Source organism: Physeter macrocephalus, chromosome 8 (genome assembly GCF_002837175.3).
Source record: "Physeter macrocephalus isolate SW-GA chromosome 8, ASM283717v5, whole genome shotgun sequence".
NCBI lineage: Eukaryota > Metazoa > Chordata > Mammalia > Artiodactyla > Physeteridae > Physeter > Physeter macrocephalus.
In genome coordinates, this window is record NC_041221.1 from 142,979,055 (window position 1) to 143,001,011 (window position 21,957).

The 21,957-nt window shown below is 41.0% G+C and overlaps 1 protein-coding gene across 3 annotated transcripts in view; it reads right to left on the reverse strand.

Annotated features, from left to right (window-relative positions):
* Nucleotides 1-21,647, reverse strand: part of JAKMIP2 (janus kinase and microtubule interacting protein 2) — a 65,598-nt gene extending 43,951 nt beyond the window's left edge. For all 3 annotated transcript variants that reach the window (XM_055086375.1, XM_007117713.2, XM_024122227.2), the window contains exons 1-6: nucleotides 21,519-21,647; nucleotides 9,872-10,369; nucleotides 6,176-6,385; nucleotides 4,249-4,347; nucleotides 2,858-3,004; nucleotides 1,827-1,967 (exon numbers count right to left, since the gene is read on the reverse strand). In XM_055086375.1, coding sequence (XP_054942350.1) covers nucleotides 1,827-1,967; nucleotides 2,858-3,004; nucleotides 4,249-4,347; nucleotides 6,176-6,385; nucleotides 9,872-10,369; nucleotides 21,519-21,647 — 1,224 coding nt within the window. The remainder of the gene's footprint in view (nucleotides 1-1,826; nucleotides 1,968-2,857; nucleotides 3,005-4,248; nucleotides 4,348-6,175; nucleotides 6,386-9,871; nucleotides 10,370-21,518) is intronic.
* Nucleotides 21,648-21,957: the final 310 nt, after the last annotated feature.

Genomic DNA, 21,957 nt, shown 5'->3' on the forward strand with positions numbered 1-21,957 from the left:
GCTTGGACCCTTGTTCTCACCTGTAGCCTCTGAAAATGGGAACAGGGTATCTGCTTGGTTGGAATCATCTAGTGTTTTCTTTATTTGGACGGGGAGTGGTCCTTGTTAGAATGTTCTGGGAAATTCAAAGACTATCTAGAAATAATGATCGATTTCTTAATTCATTCTTTTTGTGAAAGGAGATATCCTGGGACTTTGGTGTCCACCTGCTAAATACTCCATATACTTACTGTACAAATTCAAAAGTGGATGGAGGGACTTCCCTGGTGGTTCAATGGTTAAGAATCCGCCTTCCAATGCAGGGTACACGGATTCGATCCCTGGTCTGGGAGCTAAGATCCCACATGCTGCAGGGCAATCCCGTGTGCTACAACTACAGAGCCCACGAGCCACAACTACTGAGCTTGCGTGCTCTGGAGCCCGTGCACCACAACTAGAGAGAAGTCCACATGCTGCAACGACAATCCCATGTGCCACAACTAAGACCCGACGCAGCCAAATAAATAAATAAATATTTTTTTTTAAAGTGGATGGAATAAGTGACACTTATGTCTTCTTGAAAGACTGTTAGACATGCCTCAAAATTCTGTAAGAAACTTTTAGCTTAAACTCAGGATACTCAAAGCCAAGCAAATTCCTGGACTAGTGAATCTGTGAGATTTATGAGTTATTAAGGATGTAGAAGTGAAGTGAGGGGCATAGAGCTTTGAAGTGCATGTTTAAGAAATAATCTGGTTAAGCCAGTGGTGTTAACTTTTTTGATTTTTCACCTTTATAAGTAAAAGTAATTTGATCATGCAACCTTAATATATCCAAAACTTTTAAAATTTATACTTAGATGACCCTCCAAATGTAGCATATGCATTATAACATACACTCAACATGGAAAATTTTAAAAGGGTGAACCATAAATAATTATAAAGCAGAATTTACAATCTTTTCTTCCCTCAATGGCAGTAAATCTTCTTGCTCACCCTACTCTGGAGACTACTGCTTGAAACTCCCCCATCACTAGTTCACCTCTGTAAGCCTTGGCTTGGTCCTGAAGTGAAGAGTGATCACAGATGTCATTCACAAATAAAGACAGAGTCAAAGAGGAAAACCCAAACGCATAAACAGGTCTCAGCCCAAAGTTGTAGGTAACACAGGCCTCAGGCAGATGCAGATGGGAGTAACAACTGCTTTACCTACTTCAGCAGGCACTGAAGTCACAGTCAGAAGATCTGGACTGGAATTTCAGCTGTTATATCATTACGATATTGTTGTTCATTTGACAAATATTTATTAAACTACCACTATGTGTCAGACACTGAATCAGGTGTTGGGAAACAAGAGACCTATGGTCCTGTTATTGTAGGCAAAATATTTAATCTCTGAGCCTCAGAATCTTGATACTAGATAGCAATTATAAGATACATCACACAATCCACCTACTCACATTATAACGCATTTGGGAATTATTTTAATGTGCTTTGCAGCTATTCTTTGTGTTACCAAAATTATTATTATTATTATTATTTTTCTCTGTGTGTGTGTGTGTGTGTGGTACGCGGGCCTCTCACTGTTGTGGCCTCTCCCATTGCGGGGCACAGGCTCCGGACGCGCAGGCTCAGCGGCCATGGCTCACGGGCCCAGCCGCTCCGTGGCATGTGGGATCTTCCCGGACCGGGGCACGAACCCGTGTCCCCTGCAACGGCAGGCGGATTCTCAACCACTGCGCCACCAGGGAAGCCCACCAAAATTATTAAGTGCTTCTAGTGTATGTTGATTTCTTGGCTACTTGTCCTTGGAAACAGCTTAGAGTTTATAGATTAGTCAAGACCTACCCTTGTGAGCTCATCAATAATGTTCTGTTGTTCAATGACCTGAAGTTTTAGAAACTCTGTCTCTTGTTCTTCATTAGCTTGATCGAGGTCATTCAGAGACTTTAACTTCTTCAAGGGTGGATGAGATGTAATTTTTTCTCTCTGGGTTGAAAAAAAAAAGAAAGTGCAGGTGGAGACTTTGAAAATCCCAAACTTTAGTGGTTAACATAAAATATCTGTAGAAACTTTATGAGGCTACAGCTAAATGTGAAAATGGCCCAGCTTCAATACACACACACACACACACACACACCAGCTGTAACACCCTCAAGTACATTTTGTCTGCTGTAATAGGTGGAAATCATTGGGAATGTCTGAAGATCTCTACAGCTGGACAGGAAGTCTGTGAAGGAGTACGTTAGCACGTCACCTCTATATATAATGCAAATGATGGCATCTATTCTCAGTTACTATGCAAGATCTTAGGAGATGTGGGGTACCCACTGTATGGTTCCACAAAGTGCACGTTAGTGAAATTCTTGGAAGGAGGTTTCTTTTTTTTAAAATTTTATTAATTTAAAAAAAAGTTTTATTGACGTTTAGTTGATTTACAATGTTGTTATAATTTCTGCTGTATAGCAAAGTGACTCAGTTATACATATATATATATTCTTTTCCATTCTGGAATATCACAGGATATTGAATATAGTTCCCTGGGCTATACAATAAGACCTCATTTATCTTGGAAGGAGGTTTCTGTGGCTGAGGAGCTAGGTTGAAACTCTGCTTCTCTATTTTGGAGCTTTTGGAGAGTGTACAGATTCCTGGAAGTGCTCTCATCGTTCTGCAAAATTTAGAAACCCCACAAAATTCAGAGCCAGCAACCTTCTCTTGATTTCTTCCTTATGCGTTCCTTGCTTACATAAGGGAAAAATCTAAGCTTTCACAAATAGCATTGTATTTTAAAAATAAACTGGAAAAGACCAGGAAGTCAGGTTAACAGAGTAATAAAAAGAAGGAAGCTGCAGTTTTGCAGAGTCTGTGGTACACACCATTTCTGAATTTTCCTTGGTAACGGCTTTTAGTTTCTCTTCCATGCGCTGCAAAGACACCACCAGTTCATCGTTTCTCTTGGCGAGGCACTTGTTCCTTTCCAGAAGAGGTTTACATTGTTTTTCGGTTTCCCGCACGCGTTTTAACTAGGAAGACATAAGACAATGTGTCCCTTGTGTTTAGAGGCTGAAAATAACTTCATTATACCAAGAGCCACCAAAAGAATGTAAAATGTAAGGCACAGAGCATGATATTTTAAACACAAACATCCAAAAATGATGTAAAAAAAATCCCTAATACTAGTAAGAAAATGAACTCACAAGAGGAAATGGGCAAAAGACAAAGGGCAAATCACACAGGATACCCAAAAGGCCAATAGATATTTGAAAAGTTACTCCACCTCATTAGTAAGAAGGAAAATAAAAATGAATATCCTACAATAAGAATATACATCACACCCAACAAAATGACTAAAATGACCAATTATCTTTGCATGTTGACAAAGACATGGAGAAACTACAACTCTCATACATTGTTGGGGGAAATGTAGCTGTTAAGACAACTGTGGAAAACTGGTAGCAACTGCTGAAGCTGACTGCATGCATACTCTATGATCCAGTAATTCTGTTCCTTAGTATATTCCCCCCAGACATGAACACATTTTCTCACCAGGACATGTAGCAGCACCATTAACAGCTATAAATTGTTATGAAACAACATTAATGTCCATTAACAATAGATGAATATATATATATTTATCATATAATTGTATATACATATCATATATTGTTTATACTTTTACAATAAATATATAATTATATCGTATATAATTGGATATGATAGAAAGTGAAAATGAATGAATTCTACATGCAACACAGTGGATGACTCTCACCAATGTAATGCTGAGCAAAAAAGCCAGACACAAAGGAGTAATTATCATATGATTCCATTTACAACACATTTTGTTGCTGTTTTTGGTTGGGCCGCACGGCTTGCGGGAATCTTAGCTCCCCAACCAGAGATTGAACCCAGGCCCCGGTAGTCAAAGTGCCGAGTCCTAACCACTGGACCACCAGGGAATTCCCTACAACACATTTTAAAAATGGCGATAGACATCCATAGTGAGAGAATTCAGTACAGTGGTTAACTTTAGAAGGATGGTGATTGAAAGAGGTCACACAAAGGGGAAGTTCTGAGATGCTGGTAATCTTCCACTTATTCATCTGGGTAGTGGTTATATGGGTGTTTCACATTGGGCATATTTACTGAGCCATACCTTTATTATTTGTGCACTTTTCTTTATTATGCTATACTTCTATAACATCGTATATACTACTATAACAAAATGTTAAAAAAATAATAAAATAAAAAAATTTTGCTTAGAACCCACCAATTCATTTCGTTCATCTCCAAGCAAGGTATTCCTGTCTTCTAATTTTCTTATAGTGGCATTCAACTCAGCTATTCTCTTTTGATTTCTTCGCAAATCCTACACATGAAAATTAAAATTATTATTTCTTCAATAATACTTTTCACAAAATTTTAGAATACTGCTCTTAAAAGTAATAGGCTTGGTTCCTTTCATTTGGCTCATGAGTTGAGAGTAAAATGTTCTCTTATTCAGAGAAGAGTAAATATTTACCCTATTCCAATCCCCAATATTCACTGCTTGGGTTTAAGATCAAGCCTGTTTGAAATTGTAAATGAATTCCATGTGGCAGATACTCCCTGGAGCCCTGGCTCCTGGCAAAGGAAGTGGTAGATGGTTGGATCAGTTTATGAGATCTGTGAGCTGTGAGACCAAGGTCACGCTGTGATTACATGAGGTTCATGGTTACATGAGGTTCATCCCTTGTGTCATGGCTGCACATTGCTTCCCACAGCCTAGACAGATGTCCTGCTATTACTCTTAGCCAAAGAGAGGATAAAGCAGGATATAGGGATGGGATTTGCAAATTCCTGCATACCCCGGAGAAAAAGGTCAGACTCAGAAGGCTGGTGCATTATTTTCATGTATAGAAGACAGTAGATTATAGGATAGACTTCGCTGGTAGATTCTGCCCAGATCAGCTGGCTTCCCCACTGGCATAATAGTCATGGAATCACTTTACACACAGCAGTCATAGATTAATTCTGTGCTCTAGAGTCCATAGGACCTATATACTTGCAATTCCATTATCATCTTACATTTTGATAGTGCTGTACTGTTGACAAAGCAGTTTCACACACACTCTATTCCTTGATTCACAGTATCCTAGAGGATTCAGCAGAACCGGTGAGATTCAGGGAGGTCGTAAGTTGTTCAAGGTCTATACTAATATGTATTGGATGCTGTGTGCCAGACACTATGTTCTATATTTTACATATCTTTTCTTCTAAACCTTAGACCAGCTCTATGGAGTACCACTATTGCTTCTATTTTACAGATGAGGAAACTGAGCAGTCAAAGGATCTGCCTAAGGTCACACAGCAAATGGCAGATCCAGGATTTAAACTAAAGGGTATGACTCTAAAGCCCATTCTCTTGACAATTTCACTACACTGCAGGTTAAGTGTCAGTGATACAACTAAAACTTACATCTGCTGAATCCTAGTTCAGTATTCTTTCCGCCACCTACTGGGATATATGTATATATATATACACATATATTCATAAATTATTTATTAGTCTGTTCTAAGTACTACTTTGGAACCTACCTCTGTTCCTAAAAAATACATTGTCATCTTTTTTAGCGCTAAATTATTCGAAAGGTATAAGATATGAAAGTAAACTATATACAAGCTGATTTCTATCACTAACCTTCTGAAAATAATTTCTCATATAAAATGAGGAAAATACAGGAAAATAAGTGTCAAACTCAATCAGACTTGCAGCTTTCAGATGATGATTATAAATGGTTTAGTCTTTTATACATTTATACATTTTGACCCCTGTACATGATAACCATTTTTACCAGTTTTCAACTCAATTGTTCATACAAGGGAAAATGACCAGTCTTGGCAAGAGGCAAAGTATTTTCATCTAATTTATGATTCTTATAATATGCTGATGTTTGGACAGGTATCACAGCTAGAAAAATTCTATAAAGGATTTTAAAAGATATGTAATTCTCTTGTGATCAGCTAATGCAGTACAGACCACTTTGTTGTCTATGAGTTTAGAAAACCTTGCTCCCAAGATACTTGCTTGTTTTATAGTAGGAGGTGGAATTGATTGCTCTGTAGTAAACAGGAAAAGAGCTTAAGTGAAAAGTAAAACTTAGGTGCTAAATAAAAGATGACTCCTGAGTTTTTTACTTCAACTTGAATAGACTTACAGGACTGCTGCAGTGTTCAGAGCCATCTCCTGCCCTTCCCGGAATTTCTCGTTTTGGACTGCTCATGTTACATTCAGCCTCCTTGACCAGAAAGAGCTGTTCATCCAAAGCCTCCTTCTGCAGTTGGAGTTTCTGTACATAGCCTGTTTGGGTCTCCAGTTCCTTTTCCAGGGAAAAGATGATCCTGTCCTTGGCTTTGATTTCATCCATCTGAATTAAATGACACCCATGACATTTTATTTAACAATGCTGCAAAGAAAGGCATTTTTACAATGGTATGAGCTTAACTTTTGTTCTGCTGATTGATATAGGGAAAAAAATCATGAATATGACAAGTATACTGAATTCAGGAATCAGACAGGGCAAGAATATGTAATGAACGGCCATCCTAGACTAATTAGGTGTCAAGGAGGGTAATTTTTTCTCTCTAGTATATCCTATGTAGGTGCTGTGATTCAATATATTGTTTGAAACAGTCTGGTTTGGTTGGATATGGAAAGCAAAAGTTAACTTTAAAACACGTCATTAGTGTTAATAAAGACAGATGCTAAATATTCTACTACAATGTTTCCCAGGACAATGTGCAATGTTACCTCCTGTTTGGGGGAATGACCTTTGAGTTCAGTTTAAATAGCAGTAACAACTATGAACAGGTCATTTGTAACTGAAGAAGCTACAGTATTTCCAGTAGCCTCATCATTTCCTAAGGCAAATATGTTTGCATTCAAGTGGTGAAGTTGTCCTTCCGTGGTTCATGTTGTATGGCTCTTTCCATTCCTATCCATTTTTCAGGGCAGCCAGTTCTTAGCAACCATTTTACTATTACAGTCAGAAAATCATGCTTGGGACAAGAACCAGAATAGAAAATACCTGGTAATATTAGTTACTATTTTCCCACCTATATCTGTGGGATATATTTATTGACCCCAACACTCATTTTTGTTAAGCCTGGGCATGGCCTCAGAAATACTTCTCAACTAAAGGCCAAAAGCATTTGATACCAATTGATCAGAGTTCCACTGGACTGAAAACTTTTTGCCATCCCTGGGTGAGGCCTAGTGAAGTTAATATCTATAAACAATCTCTGAAGAAAGCATAGCCATTAGGTAAAACCTTTCTTCTCATTTCATTATATTCCATGAGAATCTTAAAAATGGAAATAGAATAGACACATTTAATACAAACAATACTATACTGTTCTCCTCTTTATAAAAACGTCTCCTTATATATAACAAATCACTTGGTATAAATCTTTCTTTGCTGTGTTCCTAAGACCAAAATACATATTTATATATATTTGGGACAGAAACTGTGTTATACAATCACATCTTCCCACATGTAACTCTCTGTGAGCTACTGCCTCCAAGTCACAGGATAAAACTTTAGATCATTTTTGGGAGGCCATGGTGCTGTGACATCATCTGATAACTTGGCAAGTAATCAAACACTGTCCTGTTAATTTGGGAGTAAAAGCATTGTCTTTATTTTATCTCCTTGCAGGAGACTTGAGTCCAGTGTTACTCTTATCTAAGTAGCACGTTCCTTTGTTAGATCTGTCATCTATGGTTTATTTCCAGTTTACCGTAGCTCCAGATCTGTATGCTTCTACTTGGTTCTTATGTACCCTACATAACTGAACTGGCTGGGAAATCACCCCATTACACCCATATAATCAGCCTCATCATTATAACTGAAATTTATTGATCTTTTTCTACATTCAAGGCATTCAGAGCCTTACACACCTTGTCTAATTTTATAACAATCCTATTACATAGGTTCTGTTATCACCATTTCACAGGTGACGACTGAGGACCCAAAGGGTTAAGAACTTGGTCATGGTCATGTGGCTAATAAATGATGAAGCCTGATTTAATATACAGTCTTATGACCCTAGAGCCCATTCTATTTGGCACTATGCTATACTTATGCCAAGGTTATCCTTCCAGCATTTTCCCAAAGTGGTTTTCTGTAGAATATCCAGTACCTAGTGTCAAGGAGTCTCTGTTGCATGCTGGTTATAAATATGGACTCTGGTTTCAGAATACTGAAAATCTTCCAAATTTCTAGTTCTTAGATGGGGAGGGGGTACATACCAGGATTCCCTGGGAAAACTTTCTACACTTAATAGCTCCCATTTCTCTCCTTTTCAGTTCCAAAAATAAAACTGGGTGTTGCAGTAAGAACAGGATTAGAAGGAAAAAATGAAGACAAGTGCATCTGTATTAATGAAAAAGTTTCCCCTGTTCTTCTGTTTGTACCCAATTTTTGAACCAATCTTCAGACAGATTAGATTTTACATTGTTATTAAGAGGGATTTCATGTCTGCTTCTGCAATGTGCTGGTGAAAGGAAATCATGGAAAAAATTGCAGACCAACAGGTAGATATATTTGTAGATTTTACATTAAAACCATCGACAAGCAAAAATATTTAATGTAAAGCCTCCTTTTCATTTACCTACCTGCTGACTCCAAAGTTCACAGTCTCGATTCTTTCTTCATCAGCCACTGTTGTCTTAAAAACCAAAGGCAGGGCAGAGACCAATATTTCTGCACTGTGTTTGGTCTTTATTGTCAACCAATGCGATAGTATGAATTGCAGATAAAGAATTTGGAAACTGTAGCAAAGGCAACATTTTACAGTCACACTGTATTGCAGTACAAAGAAAATCACACGTTTAGTTTTCTAAAATGTTCTACGATAACCATTTTTTACATAAAATTGAAATCCTAGAGATATCGTCTAAGGAACATAATTGGAATTCTTAGAATATAAGTGCTTAGACCTGGCACACACAAGAAGGAAAGTGTAGTTTTTCCTAAGAAAATATTTTTAGAGAAGCATAAAGTACACTCGAACAGGTGATAGTTAATATATAACCAAGATATAACTAATGTTAAACATTCTGAATATAGATGCATATACATACTTCTAAGACAAGGCCAATCTGCAACATTATAGCTTTCACACAATAATTCTATTTGTTTTACTTTTAAGCATAGTGAGAGACTGACGTGGCTTTTGGTCATACATACTAAAAAGAAAGACTTGGCTCAGTAGGGGTTGAAGGAAGTCTTGGAAATTTGTAATAGCAAATAAGCTATTTAGGAATGACATCCAATTTAAGAATCATAATGGCCCCTATTTTGAATGGCCCCTGTTTATACTGGGAAAGAAGACCTATTTGTAAAATGACTCAGGGTTTTATAGCTCTATTTCTTGCTTTCAGACACGGTTCCTGGAGAGAAGACAGGTGAATCCCAGAGGATGTTCCCAGTGGCTGCCATTTTCAGACACCTTGAAAGCCAAAGAAACTTCCCTTTCCCCGGTAAAAACCTCAAAACATTTTATAAGTGGAAAGCCTACAAAACATGTTGATTTGGGAAGAGTTCATAATTCAGAATATTTCCATGGACATCCAAGAAAACAGGAGTCATTAAACCCATACTCTCCATACGTGTGGGGCTGGAAGAATCCAGTTTTCATGAGCAAGGTGACTCCAAAATCTTTTACCTTTTACAATGCCAATTTTGGCCTGGGCGCATCTACTTATCTATTGACCTATCTTGTATCTTGGCCATAGCACTAGAGAGAAGGAGGGCACTGTTTATAATCCGCTCATGAAAGACACCTGAAAAAGCAAACCCCACAGCGCTCTGAAGCCTGGAAAGAGAATGGTTCTGCCCTGGGTTACTAACCAGCCTCCGAATATCCCGCTCCGACTCCCACTTGATCTTGGAGATGGCTTCTTGGTGGGACTGATGCTCACTCCTGAGGTCCCCAGCCTTGATTTTATCCGCTTGGATCACATTGCTTAGCGCCTCATCCACCTGCTTCTTGGCCGTTTTCAGGTCCGCAATTTCCTGTAAGAGCTTAAGGCGCTCTGCATCAAACAGTTTCCGGGCCTCCTCGCGGGCCTCGATGGTGAGCGCTGTCCTTACTTTGTCGCTGCTGCCGTCCCGGAGCGCACACAGCGCCGACTTGAGCCTCTGGATCTCCCCGTCCCGCACCTTCACTGTCCGGGCCATGTCCTGCTCGTGCTGCTTGATGAGATTCTCCCGCACGGCCTGCAGCTCCTTCATCTTCTCCTCGTGGAGCTTGGCTTTGAGTTCGGTCACCAGGACCGTGTGTTTGCGCTGTTCTAGCTCACGGATCCTCTTGGCTTCTTGAGTTTTCTCTCTTTCGAGTTTAGATACCTGAAGGCAGGGAGGTGAAAGGATAAAAAGAGGTGAGCCTCATCAAACAGGTGTGCTCCTAAGGCAGGACTGGCAGCTCAGACCCCTGTGATCTCTTAATGCCTCGTTTCTTTTCAAATTCCAGCCCCCTGTGGAAGGAGCGAGGGGAACCACAGGCCTTTTAATGCTGGGAATGCAGTGGGAAAGGAGGAAATACCCGAGGGTGCTTACATTACTTTGTTCAGACAGATAGTTGACGTTCTGGGGCCTTACTGCTCTGTGTGGTCTGCAGACAAGCAGCACAGGCGTCACGCAGGGGCCTGTCAGAAATGCAGGGGCTCCATCCCAGACCTACAAATCAGAGCCTGCAGTGTAACAAATCCCCAGGTGACTGGTGTACACGTTAAAATTAGGAAGCGGTACTATAATAGTCTTCACCCTGGTGAAGAGTTCAAAACAGATCACCTGGAGAGCTTCCTAGACTACACATCCCTAGCAAGGTCCAAACTGATAAATGTGGGTGTACCGGGACACCCAGGTTGGTCCATAGTTCAATATTATGATCAGGCTAAGAAATTGGTGCCTAAAGTGATAGTATAAAATATTCCTCCGCCCCTTTTTTTTTGGAAGAGAAGCTAATTGCTGCTAAGGGGGAGGTGAGAAATGAAGACAGTTGATATGTCCTCAACCTTACCTTTCTTACTATGGCAACTTGGTTCCACCCCCAAAATTACTACAGATACACACACACCAGCCCAAAACCCTGCAGTGCAGGGCCCTGTGCTAAAGGCATTCAGTGGCTGTTGTTATTTCTGCTACATGGGTGTCTGCATCCTTCACTACCCCGCACTCTTATCTCCCTCTCTCTCCCACCTAAGCCAACACTCCAAGGAATTTAATAAAGTATTCCTTCTCATCTTTTCACCTGTCACGTATTCTGGTTTAAAAAATTCTCCTGTGTTTTGTACTATTTCTAATGATAATATAGGTCTCTTCATAGATTAGCAATGGCACTACTTTAATTTGGCTGTGAGTCTGTCTCTGATTCAGTAGATCAGGGTAGGGCCCCAGCATTTGTAGCTAAAAAAGCCTCACCAGGCTCTTGTTGTACTGTTCTCCTTGCCCCTCCTCATCTCTGCTGCCTGTCTTTGTTCCTCTGTCTCTGTCATTTGCACATATACACGCACACACATATAGCCACACAGTAACCTGGAAAAAGGGAAGAACTGGGCAGCCCCAGGAGTAATATCTAGGTGAGTGATACTGAGTCTCTGCCATTTGTAAAATTAGAACGTTTCATAAAATAATTAAGAGCCCTTCCAGCTGAAAAATGTTAAGATCCAAATTCCTTATTGAAACCATTGTAATTATAATGTAAAGTGTCTTGAGATTTCACTTACCTTAACAGTTTACCTACCTTTAGCTAGAACAGGATTTTCTAAGTCCACATGGCATTTTATGAATATTTTATTTTAAAGGCACAGCAATTATTCCCATGTAGGTTATTCTAAAAGAACTCAGGGCACAAGGAGACTTGGCAAAATATGCAGCCAGGCATCCCCAAATGACTGTCCTTGGGTCCTGTCTCCAGCCTAGGCTCAGGTCCCCTCCCGGATGCCCTTTAGTTCATATGTTCTAGAGCTGTGCTGTCCCATGCGGTGGCCACTAGCCACACCGAGCACTAGCAATATTGAAAATCTGAATTGAGCCCTGCCCTAAGTGTAAAATACATACCCGATTTTGAAGACTTAGTATGAGGTAAACATAAATGTCTCATTAATAATTTTTACATTGATTACATGTTGAAACGATAATACTTTGGACAAATTAGGTAAAATAAAGTATATCATTAAAATCAATTCTGTTTAGTATTACTTTTTAAAATTGTGGTTATAAGAAATTTTAAAATCACATATGTGGCTTGCGTTTGTGGCTCGTATTATATTTCTTTTGGACAGCATTGTTCCAGAGTTCTTGGAGGTTCATTTAATGAACCGAGCTTTCTTCACACTGCTGCTGACATTCTCTTAGTAAAGTCCTGTTATGATCTGATTTATGTGCCAGGACTCCTTTCTGTTGGGGAATAAAATCCCAACACTTCAGCTGCATCTTTCAGCTCTCAGAACACTTGGTTGGACTTCCAGCTCCCATTTCAACTCCTCACTCTACCTCTCCAGGCACGGGGGATTATCCTATTTTCTGCACATGCCCTACATCGCTGTACCTGTGTGCCTACCTGAGTTTCTTCTTCCTGACCTGCCCTTCCCTCAGCTCCTTTTGGGATCCTTTCATTCCTCATGACCCAACTAAATGTCACCCTCTCTGATCATGACACCCCGATCACCCAGGAACAAGCTTATTTCTCCTGCATTTGTCTTGTCAGTGCAGTTTGCTAATACCTCCTTACTGGTCTCTTCCACATTTTTCTTTATGCCGTATTTTTTTTTTTACATACTTGTCTGTCCTCACCACGTCCTCTCCTACCTCACCTCTGATTGGAAACTCCTAGAAGGCCGCCAGTGAGCCTTGTTCATCTTTGTCTACCCAACGGTTGTCAGCACAACACATGATAAGAAGACAAAGAGTATGTGTGGAATTAAAGAATGTAAACCAATATGTTTCCCTGGCTAGCCTCGTAACCAGAGGCAGGAATAATATATCCTGTCAACGTTTTAGAGAACGAACATAGGCTTGCACTGTCACCCAGAGCAGCCTTCATCCATCCCTTCCCTGTATAAAACAATAAAACAAAAAAAACCCTAACATATAATGTTTGCCTGTCCTCTGTTTAATGTTTCTCTCAGTTCTACAGTGATGAAAAACTAAATCTAACTTTCCATTTTTCTACAATGAACTGAAGAAGTATCTTCTAGACCATGAGTGGGCAAACAACAGCTCATAGGCCAAATCTTTCCTGCCCCACCCCCAGTCTTTGTTAATAAAGTTTTATTGGAACACAACCAGGCCCATCCATTTCCATATTGCCTATGGCTGCTTTCACGCTACAATGAAGTTGAATAGTTTCACAGAGCCTGTCTTGGCCCGCAAAGCCTAAAATATTTACTGTTTTGCCCTTCACAGAAAATGTTTGCTGATTCTTCTTTTAGATAATGCACTTTTTGACATGAGGGTCCTTATTTTTCACTGATTTAGAAACTCTGTAATTTACCTTCCATGTAGGACCTTGGGGAAGTTAACTTTAGCTTGAGTGATAGGGAACGGGATCACCTTCAATTTCAGCAGGACGTATTTACGTTCCTTAGGCATTTGGAACAGTATCATGACCATTAAGAGTTGATAGGTAACAAGTTACTAAGGGAATTTTAGCAACTCTTTCTAAAACAATAAAACGTAGTAAAAATGGATAAAGGGTAATGAATTCTGGGTTTGTATTTTGATTTCATCATCTGCTGTCTCTAAGAAGGTTGCTTTATTCTGAGGATCTCTGATTACAATTTAAAAAATATCTGTAAAAGAATTATTTTTAGGATTAAATTAGATAGTGAAATGGGAAAGTAGAGTGAACTGTAAAGTACTATAAAATGTAAGGTAATGATATTATTGGATATAAGAGGAGATACTCTTGATCTAAAATTATTTGTCAAATTCTCTGCAGGTGCATTGGATTGTACCACTTTGTGATTCTGTAATTTCTCTCAAATTTATTTATAAACACTAATCTTTTGTGTGTAGACTGGAGAGGAAATGAATGAAAAAGAAAAAAAAAGTGAAAATACAGGTGTATGGGAAATATATTCCAGCATGAAGACAAAACTAACACTGGCCTTTTTGTCTATCACATAAAAGGAATCCACAGAACTCAAAGAAAATTCAAAGGTATTGAATTACATTTGGCATTTTTTATGTCTGCTTATTTTGGTTGTCATGGAAACTGTCCTTTTGGCAGGATTTCTAGGTATGATTTTTTTTTAGGCTTGGGAGAAGAGCTTCACTGTGAAGGAGATACAAAGAATGTGACTGACATCTGGGAGGAAAAAAGAACCAATAGAAATTTTGTAGTAAAATCATTTTCTAAAAATTATTTGCAGCTTAGATTGCACCACTAAGGAAACAGATCTTAATATCTTAATGTAAATCATGAGAATGAGTATACAAAGAGATGAAGAACTACCTGAGTAACAGTGAAAAAATGTGAAGATGATAATACTTTGAAATGGAAAAAATTATTTAGTTGGAGAATCAATTTTGTTAGTGGAAATGTTTTATGGAGAAAAATTTCAGCTCGATCACGTAAATAGTAAGCATTTATTGAGGGTTTAACTTACTATGTATGAGCTAGGCAATTTTTTAAAGGCTTTACACCTACCAGTACACTTAACCTCCCAGGCAGCTCTATGATGTAGGTAGTATTTGTTGCACCTGAATTTCTGATGAGAAAAGTGGGGAACAGCCTCTACATAAGCACAACATAAAGAAGGCTGATCAGAGTCCAGTGTGGGCCAGGAGCCAGGTCAGGTCAGATCCCAGATCTCCTAGTTTGCCCTGAAACCTTGGGCAAGCTGGGGCCCCTGACTCAGCCTCAATCTCATGTGTAAACTAGAATTGGTGATATCCTTCTCATATGATTGTTGCGAGGACTGACTTCCATAATGTAGCAAAAGTCCTTTGGAAAGGCTGGAACACATGGGAGGTTAATAATTATTAACACATGGTAGACACTAGATATTAATTTTGATGAACATAATAGTATATATTAATATTATATCATGCAATGATATACTAATACCAACAACAACATAAATCTAAATACCCATATTATGGTAGTAAGATGAATGTTACTATTATTACATTATCAAGACCATAGTAACTATTTTCCTAATAGAAAGAGATGTTCAAAGGTAACATTTTCCTCAAGATGTCTTGAGTTCCCTGGTGGCATCTAATCTTAACTGGGAAGACACCTGGATTATGTGTATGAAGAAGGACTGGGGGGTGGGGTGGGACAGGGCCAGGGGGTGAGCACTGAACAGAGCTTTGAATGGTACACTTCCCATATCCCTTTTACCCCAGAAGTGTTATCAAAAAAAATAATAAAATAAATAAAGATCATTAGGAAAATTTAATCCGGCTGGGGAAAGCTTCCACTATGACAGAAGGAAGAAAATTCATGACTAGCCCTCCCAGCCCTCACATTGTATTTTCTTCTTCTGTCTTCATTCTGTTCTGGCCTTTGAAAAATGCCACTGTAAGTTCTGCCAAGATAAAGAGGGTGGTGTTTGAGCTTTAATGTGACCTTAGAAATCTAGGATTAAACATTGGACAGCCTGTCGAAGATAAGGAGGATTGAGAGGTTATCAAGACAAGACAAGCTAGCAAAAGGTTCAGCTTGGATTATCTGCATTGGATGTTGCTGGAGATCTAAACTCATGGTAGGCTGGCAGGGATTTTCGTGGGCACTGAGTAACTCTCCAACAGGAGATGTGAAGAGGAAAAGGCTGCCGCCACAGGAATGTGACCCATAAGGGAGATTTTTTATACAGCCTGGGGAAGTAATAAAAGCTTCTCTCTTTTCATTTCTTGCTTTTAGCTACTTAGGCTTCCTGAAAATAAAACTAAATTTGCAGAAAGCAAGAAATACTGGATGCCCAGTGTGGTCCCTGAACCTGGAAGCTCTAGAGTACTAGCCTGAGGATAGAGAAGGTTGGCTGGTTTTCTGAGAGTGCCCTGGAGGCAACAGAGTGCGGTGGAATAAGACAGCATTACCTTGATCACCGCCTTGGAGAAGATGGGAATTCCCATTTTGGCTGCTCTACTAGCTGTGTCACTGGGAGCAAATGAGTTACATGGTTAGAACTCATTTTCTTTCTCAGTGAAATCAGAATAGTATCGCATGCTGCCTTTGTCCCAGGCTCTCTGTGAGGACTGCTTTGCAGTCTGAAGGGCTTTCCAAGGTGGCAACTGCTGTCTGGAGCCGACTCCTCCCAGAGCCTGCATCCCAGGCCTGTTGCCCCCCTGCCCCTACCCTTGGAGCCCTGTCCTCTGCTCCTGCTTCATGCCCTCTGTGCCTGTGGGGTTCACCCTAGCTGCAGGCTGCCTCTGAGGGAGAAGACCAAACCCTGGGGAATCGGATGGGTGGATTTCACATCTCACTGCAATCCCTGGTGTGCTTACACACCCTGATCAGTGGATCATGGTGTCCACGGAGCAGACAGACAGGGAAATACCATGGCTTAATGGCTCAGTGCTGCTCTAAGAAAAACAGACCTGGGTGGAAATACTTTCTCCACCCAGGCTTGGGGCTGCCCACCTAAATAAATACTATAATGTATTTATCCCTTGGGGTTGTTGGGAATGTTTTAAAAAGAACCATGGAAATTCATTCAACAAGTAGGACATGTCTCCTACATGCCCGGCAGTACTGCAAGCTCTGGGGATACCTTACTTAGGGGACCCCTTAAGCAGACATGGTCTCTTACCCATAGAAGAATATATTTCATTGGGGGTGGGGGCAGCAGGCAATAAACAAGCAAATAAACGAATAACATAACTTCAGACAGTACAGAGTCCTGTGATTAAAGTATTACAGGGCGATGTGATAGAGTACATGGAACTAGGGGAACAGTGTCATCTAATTCAGTGGTCAGGGAAGGGTTCCGAAGAGCTAAAGCAGTTTCCTTTCCTAACTAATCCCGACCGTTTTGCAAGGACCTTAGCTCTTTTATGTTGTCTACAATCTGCTCGTTTTATAGATGCACAAGTGCAGGCCCAGAAATGACAAGATCATCCAGCATAAAGACCCCACCCCGGGCTTCCCTGGTGGCGCAGTGGTTAAGAATCTGCCTTCCAATGCAGGGGACACGGGTTTGAGCCCTGGTCTGGGAAGATCCCACATGCCGCGGAGCAACTAAGCCCGTGCGCCACAACTACTGAGCCTGCGCTCTAGAGCCCACGAGCCACAACTACTGAAGCCCATGTGCCTAGAGCCCATGCTTCCCAACAAGAGAAGCCACTGCAATGAGAACCCTGCGCACCGCAACAAAGAGTAGCCCCCGCTCGCCGCAACTAGAGAAAGCCTGCACAGAGCAATGAAGACCCAATGCAGCCAAAAAAATAAGAAAATAATAAATAAATTAATTAATTAAAGAAAAAGACTCCGCCTTGTGTTCTTTCCTACCCACCACAGGCTCTTCACAGTTATATCCTCTTGGCCCTTATGCCTGGAGTCCAGCCAAAATGCCCTACCTATCTGCATGGTTATTCCTATCAGCGATTGGCGAATCTTTTAGATAATTTCTACTCACCAGAAGTTGACTGTATCTAGTAATTCTGTTTCATATCCCTGCAGTGGAAATGCAGGCATCTGTGGGAGAAGTATAGGGGTATGTTTCCACTCCCTCTCCCAATTTGTTTCTCCATTTGAAATTTTGCACAATAGTGTAAAGAAAAGTTCTTACATTCTCCCTTCCTCTGCCTAAACTTTTCAGTATTTTCCAGACCTTCACATATTTTAAGCATAGGCTTTGCAAGACATGGAAACAACCTAAGTGTCCACTGATGTAAAATGGATAAAGAAAATGTAATATATATCACACACACACACACACACACACACACACAATATTATTCAGCCATAAAAAGGAAGGAAATTCTGTCATTTGCAACATTATGCCAAGTGAAATAAGTCAGACAGAGAAAGACAGATAATGTGTGGAATCTAAAAAAAAAAAAATTAGAGCTCATAGATACAGGGAATGGAGTGGCAGTTGTGGCCAGAGGCAGGATGTAGGAGATGGGAGAAATGGGTGAGGGGGGTCAAAATGTACAAACTTCCAGTTATACAATAAGTAAGTTCTGAGGATGTAATGTACAACATGGCGACTATAGTTAACAATCCTGTTAACAATATTTGCAGGTTGCAAGGAGAGTATATCTTAGAGGTTCTCATCACAAGAAAACAAAACTTTGTTAACTATGTGAGGTGACTGATACTGACTAGATTTATTGTGTAATCATTTCACAATTTATACATATATCAAATCATTATGTTGTATACCTAAAACAAATACAATGTGATATGTTTTTTTAAAACATTTTTTAAAAAGACCATTGGCTTGGGAGAAGAGAGAAGGGGAGTTGAAGACCCAGCTCTGTCACCGACTAGCATGTGACTCTGGGTGAATTGCTTTACCTCACTGAGCCCTGGTTTCCTCATCTGTAAAATGTGGATCACAACAACGCCTACCTCAGAGAATGGTAGTGAGGATGAAGTGAGATAACTGAATTATAACACAACTTGTTTGACACTAACGCCTCAAAAAATAACACACACATACTTAGGAAGTCAACACGACTATTATCCTATATGACAGATGAGGAAAGGAAGATGCAGAGGGAATTCATAACCTGCTCAGGGTCACTCAGGTGCTAAGGGAAAGAGCTGGGATTATGTCAGGAGGAAATGCAGTTCTTACGGTGTGTGACAGATAGTAAACATTCAAAAAAGTCTAGCATTTGTGACTCTGCTCTACTACAATGTGTTCTGCAAATGTCAATGGGATGATTTGTCTTTCTGGAAAAATGAGTAATGCCCCATCGCTCCAAAGGTTTCTGCTCTTTAACTAGTCCATTCCCCAGTGGCTAAATTGTCATTTTATCATCATAGCCTTGGAGCCAAACTGAGAGTGTGAATTCACGTGTTGGCATTGTTCATATTCTCTCTCTTAAAGCTTGGGCCTTTGGAAACACAATCGTATTTATTTTAATAAAACTGCTTTATGACTTGTTTGCCCTCTAAATTCCCTTTGCTCTTTGGGGAATGCTGCTGACAGGCAGTGAGGCTTTGATGTGGCCCCTGTGCTGAGATTGTAATTAACTGCAGGGGAGAGGGAGACTGGGGAGGGGGCAGCAGAGGGGACAATAGGGCAGTGCTTTTATTCCAGGGTCTGGCTTCTCGTCTCTTGTCAGAGGAAAGGGAGATTACCCCTGACCTGCTGGCTTAGACATCAGGGCCAGGCCCTGGATAAACAGGCAGGATAAACAGCTCTGTCTGCAGTCAAGAGTTACTCCTTTTAAAAGGCTTGAATGTGTGGAAAATGGCAGGGTGGTGTCTGTCGGGCCTCTGCCTCTTTAAAATCTCATGAGTTTGCTCTCTGTAAATCAGCGGCAGGTTATGGTTGCCCGTCTTTAGACGGATAGGTTTCTTCCTGTGAAGGTAGTTTGTCATTCTGTTGTTACTACAATTAAAGGAGTCTGCCTCCCTTGAAATGTTATGTTGCCCCAGGGAAAGTTAAAACCAATGAAATGTTTATAGATTGTCAACCTGGAAGGAATCGTGGAGTGCAGTGTTTGTTAACATGAAGGCAGAGAACCACCTCCATGGGGACTGTCTGGACTGTTTGCTGGAATTGCAGCCCTGATCCTTAACCCACCTACTGTATCAGAATCCTTGGGTTGTGGGCCCAGGGATCTCAATTTTTAATAAGTTCCCTCAGGTTATTCTAATGCCCAGTGATGCTTGAGGGACACAGATATGGAGAAACAGATTCAGTCACTGAATTACAGATCGAGATATTGAAACACTGAAATTTGTCCCCAAGGAGAGATAAAGACAATATTCTGGTTTTCTGACTCTTACACAAAAGTTTTTGGGTTTTGTTTGTTTGTTTTCGTTTTTGGACATCACATTCCTTTTAGCTTCGTGGAAACTATAATATCCTTCACAAACTTTACATTGGGGTCTGGTTATCCAAGGTCAAGGCTGAGCTGAGACAGGAGGCCAGGAACTTTGGCCAATCCAAGCTTTATTATTCCTCAAACCAGGAGAAATAGATTTGGGTGAAAATAACTAATTAAAATGTAATAGTAACGTCAAGGAAGAAGAGGTAGAGTAACAAGAATAAGGATATCTGTTGGTTTGTGATCTATAGCTTGATCAAGAACGTTTCCTTACTACAGAAAGCGTTATCTCTTTAAGGCAACTTTATGCTGACATGGCTGTCTCTAGTTTGCAAAAATGTCTTATGCCTGTCACATATTTCAAAATGCTTTCCTGTCCATGACCCTATTTGATATCCATACCACTCTAGTAAGATAAGTGTTAGCATATTCATTTAAGGGATGAGATTCAGAGAAGTAAAGAGACTTTCTTAAGTCTAGTTAGCAACTGACTCAAGCATACAGCATTTTAGAAGGGATATTACCATGAATTTTTTTTTTCAGAGTTTGCTATGTGCCAGGCAGATCTCTGAGCATCTGACATGAATTTTCTGATGTACTCCTCATAACTCCTTTTTGTACTTGTCTAACTTAAACCTCATCCCAGCTCTACAGGATAACAGCATGTGACTGATGAAGAAGCTAAGGTATAGGGAAGAAACCACCTTTTGGTCATGTCATTCATCTACTCATTTAACAAATATATGTTGAGCTTTTCAGTTCTGGACATTTATTTAGGCTCTAGGAATAGAGAGGTAAGATGAGACTCTGTTGTCCTAGAGATTACACTTGACTGGGGAGAGAAGCACTAAACAAGTGAATACATAAACATAGAGACTGCTCTGAGATGAATCAAGAAGAGGCAGGCCTTAGGGAGTATGTGGGCCCAGGAAGTGCTCTGTTTTGGACACTGTGGTCAGATGCTTATACTAGGGCTGACACCTGAAGGAGGTGAGGAAGGGGCATGCCGCTGACTGGGGAAGAACAAGGGCAAAGGCCCAAATGTGATGGGCATGTGTCTCCTGGTCCAGCAAAGAGGCTGAAGCAGAGTGAGCTGGGGGACAGCTGGCGGGAGAGTCCTGCAGTGGTGGGGAAAGCCCTGTGACTGAGAGGCAGGAGGCCTCTGCAGGGTTCTGAGCAGTGGAGTGGCACCAGGGACACATCTGAGAAATGCCTACAGAGGGCAAGGGTAGTCACTGGAACCTACCCAAGGCCGTATGCCTATCAAGTGTCCAGAGGTGTCGGTGAGGGCAGGTGCGGTCTCAGTTTTTACATCTGGCACCCTGGGGAGGCAGAGCTCAGCCCCACGGGCAGGTTTTGCTCATGTTCTGTGTATCCTGTGCTCAACTCCCTCCTGCCACACACAGGGAATCTCCCTCTGTCCAGCGGTTATTGCCCTCTCTGGCAACCAGCAGACAGGAGCCCACTGAGGCAGGCCAGCGGGCAGAGCCAGGCCAGAGCCTCGCAGGCTGCAGCCTCAGGGAGCCTCACTCACCTTGGACTTCTCTTGATGCAGCTCTATCTGGATGTCTGTGAGCTTGGTCCTGAGGTCTTCGTTGGCAGCTTGAAGGGCGACAATGAGCGCCTCGGGCTTCTCGCCCTTATTTCGCCCTTTCTTGGACATTGTTCCTCTCTGAATGGAGTCTGTTGGTGTTTAATTCCTCTCAAGCAGGGGCTCCCATGTTACTGCTGCTTCTCCCGAGTGTGATGGCTCAGCAGCTACTGCGTGCTGCCCCTCGGGAAGGTCTCCTCAGCTGCTGTCCTAGAAGCCCTGGGAGAGGCAGAGACAGCAGTTACCGCTGTGACCAAGACCTGGGCCACGTGCCCGTCAGGCACTCAGCCTGAGCCGCCTGCGTGAGCCTCCTCCCGGGGGCTCCTGTCCACTTGGTGTATCAATTTAGGGCCGGCTTTCCAAAGGGCTAGCCTGGTCATGT